The sequence below is a fragment of the Dendropsophus ebraccatus genome, chromosome 7, assembly GCF_027789765.1.
Source record: "Dendropsophus ebraccatus isolate aDenEbr1 chromosome 7, aDenEbr1.pat, whole genome shotgun sequence".
NCBI classification, from domain to species: Eukaryota; Metazoa; Chordata; class Amphibia; order Anura; family Hylidae; genus Dendropsophus; species Dendropsophus ebraccatus.
The window spans coordinates 135,013,945-135,026,976 of NC_091460.1; the positions used below are offsets into that span (position 1 = coordinate 135,013,945).

The 13,032-nt window shown below is 40.0% G+C and overlaps 1 protein-coding gene across 1 annotated transcript in view; it reads right to left on the reverse strand.

The window, feature by feature from the left end:
• Positions 1–224: 224 nt before the first annotated feature.
• Positions 225–13,032, reverse strand: part of TRPC3 (transient receptor potential cation channel subfamily C member 3) — a 175,139-nt gene continuing 162,331 nt past the window's right edge. The window contains exons 9-12 of the mRNA XM_069978543.1: positions 11,772–11,981; positions 3,345–3,428; positions 3,053–3,128; positions 225–925 (exon numbers count right to left, since the gene is read on the reverse strand). Coding sequence (XP_069834644.1) covers positions 783–925; positions 3,053–3,128; positions 3,345–3,428; positions 11,772–11,981 — 513 coding nt within the window. The 3' untranslated portion in view covers positions 225–782. The remainder of the gene's footprint in view (positions 926–3,052; positions 3,129–3,344; positions 3,429–11,771; positions 11,982–13,032) is intronic.

Here is a 13,032-nt window from a genome sequence, read left to right on the forward strand (position 1 = left end):
TCAAGTGTCCATAGCTATGAACACACCGTGACAGAAATGCATAGGATCAGAATGATATATAAGATGGCCAACATGGAGGAGCATGTGACCATGCCCCGCCCCCAGTGTCCTACATAGGCATATCCAGGCTCAGTGTTGGACATTTGGGGCGGGGCATGGTCACATGCTCTTCCATGTCAGCCATCTTATGGACAGAATCATCACAGAGCAGGACAGCACAGCCTAGAGGAGGCAAGTCTTATTTTTGCTCTGTGAGGTACACAGGGAGCTGCTGTCAGTATATACAGTGAGTACACTTACTAATACTATACGCTGAACAATTTTACTATAAAGTGGCCAACCTGTTTAAACAACCAATCTATGAACAATTAGCTTTGATAAGTCAGTCAGTAGGCCCTCTGTTGGTTAGTTACTGTATAGTCATACAGCTACTTTTCCCTCCCTTTTGTCTTCATTTTAGCACCTTTAGGTCTCCGCCATATTGCGCCTTTGAAATCTGAACAATAAAGTTTTTTCGCTTATAACGGACACATCTTACCTCATATTTAGTATGGAATAAGCCTGCGCTAAATTGATTTCATCATCCAAATCTAACTACAGGAACCATTATGACGTGACTATGATACCCTGGATCCGCAGAGGTACGTCTATAAGATGACAAATCTATAGGGAATCGTGTGCTACAAATCGGTCAGACTTTTTTTTTTTTGTCTTCAAGTATCAGATGCTTTATAGTTTATTGCCATTGTACTTTCTGCTGACAAATCTCCAGAATCCTTTACTCATTCGCACCTCGACATACTGGGATTGAGCTTTTCGCTTAGTTTATGAATCAAGGCCGATAATTCTTCGGTAGCTTGGGATTTGTCTTCGAGAAGTTCATAGCGGAGGCTGGAAATATCTTGTTTTATTTCTTTCAGTTCACCTGTAATAACAAGGAAAAGTGATTTGTACACGTGATCTTTAGATGTCCATAGATGTCCATTTGTATTGAAAAAGATTCCCTAGCTCTAAAATACGCAGAATTTTTTCTATTAAAGGGATTCTTCACCATTTTTTTTCTTTCAAATCAACTGGTGCCAGATTTTTTTTTATTGAATTCTATTTTTTTTTTAATCTCCAGTACTTATCAGCTGCTGTATGTCCTGCAGGAAGTGATGCATTCTTTTCAGTCTGACGCAGTGCTCTCTGCTGCCACCTCTGTTCATGTCAGGAACTGTTCAGAGTAGGAGCAAATCCCTATAGAAAACCTCTCCTGCACTCCAGACTGGAAAAAATATCACTTCCTGCAGGACATACAGCAGCTGATTTTTAACTGGATTTTTAAAGTAAATTACAAATCTCTGGAACTTTCTGGCACCAGCTGATTTGAAAGAAAAAAAAAAGTTTGGGTGAGCAACCCCTTGAAGCCATTTCTCAGTACCCTGTGTAGGCTTTTTAATAAGTTATTCTTACATGATTGGACCTTGTCCCCCAAATGACCACAACCCCATAGGTCATAACCTTTAACACTTAACTGCAAGTGCTCGTCAGGAGCGCTTGTAAAGGGATAAATGCGGTACCATTGTCTTATTACTCATGTTTGGAAACTGACATGATGCAGATGGAAACAGCAATACAACTGCAATATAACCTGATCGCATATTGTCAGCCTGTGGCTATTTTACTATGACTTTTTTTTATTTCTCTCAGCTTTTGAAAAAAATAAAAAGGTCCGTCATTTCGCTGTTTTGCCACCCATGCAATGACGGCTGTTGGTACATTATTCTAGGTCAGGTGGACTGATTGCCCTTTGGATGTGTCTTTTATTGAAAAGTCCATTGAATTTAATAGTAAAAACAGTGAAAGGACGGTGAAAAAAAAACTGTGTGAAAAACTAAAAAAAAAAATAACGTCCGCTTGTTTGAAAGACTTCCGAAAATAATTGTCATGATTATTATTTGGATGTCCTTGCACACATCGTCTGTCATTTCATACTTTGTGTGCATTGGACGTCTGTTATTCCATTGACTTCAATGTATTTCATTGAAGTCAATTAAAGTGACACTGTCCCCCCCTTTTTGCATTCTGACTTCTCTACACAGGTGTAATGGGTAAATTTAGCAGCTTTCATACCTTATTTTATATCATACATCATGGTGCTTGTTCCAGTAAAAAGTGATCTTTTATCAACGGCAGATTGTGTTGAGTGGGCGGGGCTTCACAACAACAGTGCCACTTAGCCCCGCCCACAGCACCACCATAGGCCCCTCCCCTCTGTAACATCATCTTCGCATAGGTCCCACCCCCTCGATGCCCATCGGTATTGCCGACCTAGAGAGGGTGGGCCTTGACCTTTAGGCTAGCCAATGGGCCTTGAGAGAGTGGGGCCTATGTGCCGATGATGACACGGAGGGGCGGGGCCTACGGTGGCTTTGTGGCTGTTGCTGTGAAGTCCCGCCCACTTACACACAATCTGCAGATGATAAAAGATCACTTTCTGGAACAAGAAGCATGACATACGATATAAAATAAGGTATGAAAACTGCTAAATTTAGCCTTAACACCTGTGTTGAAAAGTCAGAATGCAAAAAGGGGGTGACAGTGTCACTTTAAATCGCGTCAAAAATGGACGTCTTTTTAAACAGAAAAAGCGGACGCATTTTCTCTTTTTTAGGCGTAGTGTGAACATAGCCCACTGGGTTTTTCATTAAATTAAATCTATTCTAATAGGTGATGTAAGTCCCAATGGTGTTCCCTATTCCATACACCGTAAGTATTGCCTGAAGTGTTCCTTTAAAAAATACTTATCTATGGCCAGTTTCTACCTAGTCTTTAAAAAAACAAAAATATTGGTATATAATATGTTCATGTACTGGTATAGTAAGTGAGTATTTTCTTTCCTGTATAAATCTATCTCTACGTTTCAGGTTGGATAGTCATTCGTTTTCACAGAGCCAATTTTTTGGGAAACCCAAATAGCTTTGATAAGTCAACAAAACGAAAATGTATTGGGTTGTCAGTATGACAAGTATAGGTGGTGAATGGTAATCTGCATGATTATTCCTCGTACCTTCATTCACTTCATCGTTTTCTTTGTCCACTTGGGCTCTCAGCACATATCTCTTTATAAGTCTTTTCATTATTTGCTGTCAGGAAAAGTGACAAGGAGAGACAAAACATGAATCTCTAGAGAAGTGACAAATTGTCATCGCTTCCTTGTAAAACATCAGTTCTATGAAGAGATTTCTGACTCTTTTTTTCTTCTTCTGAAATTACGAGCATGTAATGTGTATAGGAGATCTCATTATTAACGGTTTTCTTTATTGAATAAATCGTATAGAGAATTAGGAACAGCTACTTACTTGATAGCGAGTCGGCTGATTCATAATACTGTTGAAACTCCGCGACTCAAAAACCTTGGTGTTGGACTGGGAGAAGAGGTTTAACTAAAAAAAAAAAAATGATATGTTGGTTAAATAGACTCTACAATAATTATAAAGAAATATCAAAGCAGTTGTCTGGGCAAAAATTTTTTTTGGTCCTCTGGTGCCCAGGAAGGTGGATAATAAAAAAAATAAATAAATAAAAAAAAATGATAACCTTCCTTACTTCCCTGTCGGCTCACGTAGCATTGGCTGTAGCTGGCTTCCACATCTACTGAAAGTTTGTTCTAAGCTCCGATCTACTACTCTTTCAGTAAAAATTTTCTCATGTTGCTATTGATCTTTCCCCTAACAAACCTCCCATTATTCTTGTGTTATTTTTTTTTCTAATGAAGAAACGCATTTCTACTTATTTAGCCCTTTAACATGTTAGAAGGTTTACCAATCAGATTCCACCTTTCATTTTCCAAAGAGTCTGTGAGGAATGAAAGGTGGAATCTGATTGGTTGCCGGGGGCGACTGAGCCAGTTTCACTTTACACCATGTTTGATAAATCTCCCCCATAGTTTGAATCTTTGAAATTTTTCATGGTGTCACATTTACCACCGCCACACCAGACCTGACCAATACCGCCATACTGTGACTGGGTAACACCGCCACACCAGACCTGACCAATACTGCCATACTGTGACTGGATAACACCGCCACACCAGACCTGATCAATACCGCCATACTGTGACTGGATAACACCGCCACACCAGACCTGACCAATACCACCATACTGTGACTGGATAACACCGCCACACCAGACCTGACCAATACCACCATACTGTGACTGGATAACACCGCCATACTAGACCTGACCAATACTGCCATACTGTGACTGGGTAACACCGCCACACCAGACCTGACCAATACCACCATACTGTAACTGGATAACACCGCCATACTAGACCTGACCAATACCGCCATACTGTGACTGGGTAACACCGCCACACCAGACCTGACCAATACCACCATACTGTGACTGGATAACACCGCCACCCCAGACCTGACCAATACCGCCATACTGTGACTGGATAACACCGCCACACTAGACCTGACCAATACTGCCATACTGTGACTGGGTAACACCGCCACACCAGACCTGACCAATACCACCATACTGTGACTGGATAACACCGCCATACTAGACCTGACCAATACCGCCATACTGTGACTGGATAATACCGCCATACTAGACCTGACCAATACTGCCATACCTCCCCCCCTTCGAAAAGACACCAGATTTACTAGCAAGTCTGAATGGGAGGTGGTAGACTAAAGAAATAAAAACAAAATAAAAGTTGTTTCTTTCCCCCTGCTCCCTGGTGCTGCCCCCCTGCAAGGTGCTGCCCTAGCCACTGGATCACTGATGCCTACTTGTAAATACGGCCCTGCCCTATGTATATACAGGACCTGTTGCATATATAGCCTGGAGTAGGGCTTTTACAGCCTGAAAAGTTGAACAGGTGCAGGATAATATTGTACAGTACAATGTCAATTTTTCTTTTTGCATACATGGATAATGATAAAAAATATACTAGCAAAGAATTCTCCATTTGTTTGTGTACCCCCTATTCTACCAGTATCGAGAAGACGACCCCTGTTTTCCTGCTGACAGGTCCACTTTAAGCTGATATATTTGCCACATTTTCCTATACACTTCATTACTCACTAGCAAATCACAATGAGATCATCTACTTACAGCCCAGCACTTGTGTTCATGATCTTCATCGCTTAGCCAGAGCGGAGAGCCATCACAGAGATTACCTCTTACTCTCGAGCCACTGATTTAAATGGAAACTCTACAATGCTTCAGGGCAGGGGAATAGGGCACCACACCAATAGATAAAGCTGGGTTCACACTGCGTCTTTGCAATCCATTTGACATATACGTTTTATAAAAGAAAAAAAAAAACGGATGCAATTGTTTGGATTCGTTTTTCCATTGACTTTCTTTATTTAAAAAAACGGATTGAAACGGATGCGTTTTTTTCAACTGACACAAAAGTAGTGTTGACTACGTTTTTCTGTCCGTTAAGAGTAACCAATTAAAAACGCATACGTTGAACAGATTGCAGCCTTACAGGATACAGCAGCAGCGAGAACCCATAAATACCATCCTGTTTATATTCTGGGGAGCATTCTAACCATAATAGACTGTCCAAAGTGGGCGAACCCTTTACTTTCAATACATTTGGCCTGGTTCTCCATAACTTGCACAGAATTTCACTGCCTCTGTACACACTCATATTATAACAAAGGGTGTAAACAGAAGTAACACTGACTAAGAGTATGTGCACACTGAGCAAAATCGTCAGAATCCCTCCTGCCTCAGTGTCAGTGTGTTTATAAGGGGGCTCGCGCGCCTCTGCTCTCTGCGGCTGTGCGCTCAAAGAATTGACATGTGCATTATGTAAGCGGAGGCGCGCGAGCCTTCTCATAGACACACTGTTTGTCTGTTTGTTTATGTATACAATCCAAGCAGCACAAGCCACCCAAGGGTCATAAAAATTACAATGGTAGATGATGTCTATTGCAGTATATCACGGTGTAGTCTGGTTTTAAAGAGAACCTGTCACCCCCGTGCCGGGGTGACAGGCTCCCGACCCCCCGCTACAGCGTCCGTCATTCTCTATGAGCGTTGGACTCATCTCTCAGCGCGCGCTCCGGGCTGCAGCAGCTGAGATCTCCATGACCCGACCGGATCCAGAAGCGGCACCCCGCGGGATCAGGTGAGTATAGGGGGCTGTAGCGGGGGGTCGGGAGCCTGTCACCCCGGCACGGGGGGTGACAGGTTCCCTTTAAAGTGTCACTGTCATTTGAAAAAATGTTTGATATGTCATGGAGACATGTGGGGTGTGGCTACCTCCTCCTCCATGCACTCCACCCAGGTCCTGTACTTGTTTCACACAGAGTTTAGTTGATCCTGTATGCCCAGTTTTGTGGACTTAAAGAGTGGCCATTAGCTAGTATTGGGTCCAAATCTGGGGTTCACCTTAACATTCCATTTGATGAAATGGTTTCCTAAGAACCTTATTTTTTATTAAACAAACAAACAAAAACTTTAGAACAGAATCTTATCATACTTATGCTAGAGGGAGTATATGCGGTGAGTCCTGGCATTCTTCTATTTATGTCATGGAGACATGTAAAAAGTTTCGATCAGGTCGGAGTGTTCAGACCCGTACCTATCGTGAGAACGAGGAGGGAGAAGAGCCTCTCCCTGCTATGTAACGTTAGGAGTTGGGCTCCTAATGTAAGTCTATGGGGCCCGACTCTTTTACTGTCACAGAGCGGGGAGCAGACTCCTCACCATTTGTTCTCATGATCGGTACGGGTGTGAACACTCAGACCGGGACTGATCAAAACTTTTGACACGTCTCTTTGACATATAATGATAGAAAAAGTGAGTGAGTGAGTGAGTGAGTCAGGACTCACCACATATACTTCCTCCATCATACATATGATAAAAACCTGTTCTAAATTTTTTTTTCTCAACATTCCTTTGTTTTTAATGTCTCTATGACATGTCAAAAGTTGTTTCAAATGACAGGTACACTTTAAATAATAATCTATTAGGTCTGATTATATCGGTGTTTGTACTGGCAGATGGCAGATTTTGGTGTCATCAATCCAAATTTATATTATTCAGATACCAAGTCGTCATATATTTCAAGGTTAAAGGGGTACTCCGGCGAAAATGTTTTTTTTTTTTTCAAATAAAACTGCTTCAGAAAGTAATATAGGTTTGTAATTTACTTCTGTTTAAAAATCTCAAGTCTTCCAATAATTATCAGCTGCTGTACGTCCTGCAGGAAGTGGTGTTTTCTTTCCAGTCTGACACAGTGCTCTGTCTGAGACAGGAATTGTCCAGAGCCGGAGAGGTTTTCTATGGGGATTTGCTGCTGCTCTGGACAAAGGTGGCAGCAGAGAGCACTGTGTCAAACTAAATTGAAAACACCACTTCATGCAGGACATACAGCAGCTGATAACTACTGGAAGACTTAAGATTTAGAAATAGAAGTAAATTACAAATCTATATAACTTTCTGAAATCAGTTTTCTGAAAGATTTTCAACAGACTACCCCTTTAAATAATGTGAATAGAAGAGAACTAGCAGAGTTCAGCGTGTCTGTATCATGCAGAATACAGAAATACTTTGACACAGACGCCAAAGTGATTCATTATAATAACACCAATCCATGTAGTTAGATGCAAGCCAAATCCTGTACTTCAGTAAAATCACTTTTTTAATTACTTGGCCCCGGAGTGAAGCTTTACCTCTGTGATCAGCATGAAACAAACATGACTATGTGCCAAGATGCTTTGTATTTGGAGATAATCTCATTAATTTTGCTTGTAGTTTACATCATACTGGTGTTTGACATTAGCAAACGAAACAATGCGACACAAAAGAGGGGGCAGAATAATCCGATATTGTAAATGGAGACTGTTCTTGGTGCTCACAGTTAGGATTATACACGGACGGTGAATTATTAGAATGCTACAGTATGTTAGAAAGCGGAATGTTCTTAACCCTTCAATAAAAACAAAATGTTCCATTTGTGCACACTGTTAATATTATAAAGTGGACCTGTCAGCAGCTCCATAGGAGACAAGCCCAGGGGCAGATAGGGATTCTCTTCATGATTCCAGGCTTGTCCATAGCCTTTTCCTGTGCCAAGATACAAAGACCTTTTATGTATTGTGTAAAGCAGTGCTCCTCAATTCCAGTCCTCATAGCCACCAACAGGTCATGTCTGAGGATTCCCTTAGTACTTCCCAGGTGATATAATTATACTCAGTGCATCAGGTATTATCACAGGTGATTTAATTATACTCATCAGGTCTTATCACAGGTGCATGAGGTATTATCACAGGTGATATAATTATACTCATTGCATCAGGTATTATCACAGGTGATATAATTATACTCACTGCATCAGGTATTATCACAGGTGATACAACTATACTCACTGCATCAGGTAGTATCATAGGTGATTTAATTATACTCATCAGGTATTATCACAGGTGCATCAGGTATTATCACAGATGATATAATTATACTCAGTGCATCAGGTCTTATCACAGGTGCATCAGGTATTATCACAGGTGATATAATTATACTCAGTGCTTTAGGTATTATCACAGGTGCATGAGGTATTATCACAGGTGATATAATTATACTCAGTGCATCAGGTATTATCACAGGTGCATGAGGTATTATCACAGGTGATATAATTATATTCAGTGCATCAGGTATTATCACAGGTGATATAATTATACTCACTGCATCAGGTAGTATCATAGGTGATTTAATTATACTCATCAGGTATTATCACAGGTGCATCAGGTATTATCACAGGTGATATAATTATACTTAGTGCATCAGGTATTATCACAAGTGATATAATTATACTCACTGCATCAGGTATTATCACAGGTGATATAATTATACTCACTGCATCAGGTAGTATCATAGGTGATTTAATTATACTCATCAGGTATTATCACAGGTGCATCAGGTATTATCACAGGTGATATAATTATACTTAGTGCATCAGGTATTATCACAAGTGATATAATTATACTCAGTGCATCAGGTCTTATCACAGGTGCATCAGGTATTATCACAGGTGATATAATTATACTCAGTGCATCAGGTATTATCACAGGCGATATAATTATACTCAGTGCTTTAGGTATTATCACAGGTGCATGAGGTATTATCACAGGTGCATGAGGTATTATCACAGGTGATATAATTATACTCAGTGCATCAGGACTTATCACAGGTGCATCAGGTATTATCACAGGTGATATAATTATACTCAGTGCATCAGGTATTATCACAGGTGATATAATTATACTCACTGCATCAGGTATTATCACAGGTGATATAACTATACTCACTGCATCAGGTAGTATCATAGGTGATTTAATTATACTCATCAGGTATTATCACAGGTGCATCAGGTATTATCACAGATGATATAATTATACTCAGTGCATCAGGTCTTATCACAGGTGCATCAGGTATTATCACAGGTGATATAATTATACTCAGTGCTTTAGGTATTATCACAGGTGCATGAGGTATTATCACAGGTGATATAATTATACTCAGTGCATCAGGTATTATCACAGGTGCATGAGGTATTATCACAGGTGATATAATTATATTCAGTGCATCAGGTATTATCACAGGTGATATAATTATACTCACTGCATCAGGTATTATCACAGGTGATATAATTATACTCACTGCATCAGGTAGTATCATAGGTGATTTAATTATACTCATCAGGTATTATCACAGGTGCATCAGGTATTATCACAGGTGATATAATTATACTTAGTGCATCAGGTATTATCACAGGTGATATAATTATACTCAGTGCATCAGGTATTATCACAGGCGATATATTTATACTCAGTGCTTTAGGTATTATCACAGGTGCATGAGGTATTATCACAGGTGATATAATTATAATCAGTGCATCAGGTATTATCACAGGTGATATAATTATACTCAGTGCATCAGGTAATATCACAGGTGATTTAATTATACTCAGTGCATCAGGTATTATCACAGGTAATATAATTATACTCGGTGCATCAGGTTTTATTACAGGTGATATAATTATACTCAGTGCATCAGGTATTATCACAGGTGTTCTTTGTATGTGATATCCTCAAAACATGACCTGTTGGTGGACCATGAGGACTGGAATTCAAAAGCAAATGAAACTCAAGTACCCCGGGGATGTTCCCTAGCATGACAAAACCCCAGAACTAGCCAGCCTGCTTCCACCTCATCAATGCCACTGCACCCACGTGTATTTATCTACCAGACTTAAGGCTTTCTTCTTCTTCACTCCTCTACACTGAAGTCATGCATAAACACAGTACAACCATGGGTCGACACATGCTTTGAAACCTTCCCCCATAGATTATATCAGGGCAGTGAAGGATCAGGCATGTTGGATTTTAATTGCCCAGTCCCTTTGTTCTATGGGACATATGCCACAGCCAGAAACCTTTCTTTCTCCCCATTCATAATAATTGCATGCCTAGCCAAAGCAAGTTTGCAGTCAGAGGGACTGAGCACATGGGTCCTGAGGCTGATCAGTGTGGCACACTACTGTATGTGTAGTTAGGTGCTGGCGAGCATCTAGACCTTGCCTGAACCACCGCTTTGAGTTAAAGTGTCACAACCTGGTTACATGTATATGCCATCTTATGGTCTTTTAATGGGCCAGCACGCTCTCTCTCTAAAGCTAACTTCAGCCAAGGCCCTATTAGGATCCTTCTCATATCACTCAGAACCCAACCACAATAACCATTTGGCTTATGGGTCTGCTGTGATTTTTTTTGTTCCAGCTCCTTACTACGCCTTCTCTCAAACACTCATCTCCTCTGCCACAGGTGCCTATGTGGTGTCCCACCACGGGTGTTTCAGTAACGTCCTGGTGCAGCTATGGGTTAAAAGGGGTAATGAACCACAATCACAGTAGCAGTCAGCTCACCGGTTGCAAGCAACTTGTATCGGCGCTCATAAAAGCCTGGAATCTGGCCTCCACACGATAATCCACAAGAAGTTGTCCAGCACTCTGAGTGTAGAAACTTAAAACCTTTTGCAAAAGCACACCAATACAGGAAACAGGTGACTATAGTTGATGCGTTTCGGCATGCAAAACGCCTTGATCACAACTTAGTAAGTACGCCGAAACGCGCCAACTATAGTCACCTATTTCTTGTATCAGTGTGTTTTTGCAATAAAGACAAGTTTTAAGTTTTTACTCTCAGAGTGCTGGACATCTTCTTTTGGATTATCATTTAAAAGTGGTAGTTCACAAAAAAAAATTCTTTTAAATTAGTTGGTGCCAGAAAGTGCCAGAGATTAGTAATTTACTTCTATAAAAAAAAAAATCTAAAGTCTTCCAGTACTTATCAACTTCTGTATGTTCTGCACCAAGTGGTGTATTCTTTACAGTCTGAAGAGCAGGAGAGGTTTTCTATGGGGATTTGCTACTGCTCTGGACAGTTCCTGACATGGACAGAGGTGGCAGCAGATAGCACTGTGTCAGGCTGAAAACAATACACCACTTCCTGCAGGACATACAGCAGCTGATAAGTACTGGAAGACTTCAGATTTTTAAATAGAAGTAAATGACAAATCTCTGGAACTTTCTGAAAGTGAAATGTAAATAATGCGGCTTTGGAACAGGCCTGTAATAAACATAGCTCATAACATGCTCTTCATTTCACAGATAACACAGATAAAACATTCCCTATATAGAACTGATGAAGAGACTAGTATATTTTCACAGGAAACACAAAGAAAAATTGAACATTTACCCTGGATTTGGAGTCGCCCATTCCAATTTCAATGTCTTTCTGCAGTTTCCTTGTTCTACACCTCAGCAAGTTGACAATCCTCATAATAAGATACACAAACGATTTCGGGCTCGGAACAACGCTGAATGGAGGAGGGAGTGTTTTTCCATCATCAAAATACGATAGCCATAACTTCGATCGGGCAAATTTCCATTCCACATCACTGTCATCCTATAGGTATAAGAGACACAAACATTACTTCTCATATCCATTACACAGACTCAAGTGACTCAGTTTACAATGGAAGAAATAACCATCATTGCTACAGTAGCTTGATGAATTCTACCTTGAAGAGAAATGTTGAGGCAGTAATGCAAAGTGTATGTGGAAATTAAGAATTAAAGTGTCCCTGTCGTTATAACTTTCAAAATCTAAATCAGCAGTAGATGTGATATAAAGCAAGTTTGCAATTTACATTCATTATTTATTTTAAGTTATCATGGAAAACACAGCACTTCCTGTTTCCTGGCAGTTTTTTTTTCTCATAAGTCAGAAATCAGGAAGTCCTGTGTATCCCAGGCCATCTGAGCGCTCACAGAGAGAAGGCATTCATGTGATTGATGGACACATTGAGCCGTGACTCTCTGTACTGGCCGGAATTCCTGTGTCTGTTTTTTACATCCAGCACAAGTCAGAAAATCTGCCTTCAGGAGACTGGACCTGGATTTCTGGTAAGTACAGCTTTGTTTTACAGCATGATAACAACAAGAAGAAAAATAATGAGTGTATATTGCAAAGTTGCTTTATATCACATCTACTGTTGATTTACATTGAAAATTATAACGACAGTGACACTTTAAGCTGGGTTTACACTGCATTTTTGTAATAGTTTTTTTTTTCATCCGTTTTATGAAAAAAAAAAGCAACGGATGAAAGTAGATCTATTTGTGTGCATTCATTTTGATTCATTTTTTTTCATTGGTTTTTTTGGCATACACAAAAGTGTGGTCGACCACATTGATCCGTTGTTTTTTTTTTTATAATGCAAGTCAATGAAAAAATAGAAAAAAAAAACAGATTGCAAAAACATAGTATGAGTAAGAGTAAAAATGGAAAAAACATTTCTTTTTGTTATTACATTTTTAGGTTTCCAAACAGATACATTATCAACTACCTGACAATACATGGAAACACTGTGCACCTCAATGTTTTGCGTTGGCCCAGATTTCTAGCTAAGCAGGGTATTGTACATGAGTTCCATTAAATCACAATATATTGCAGA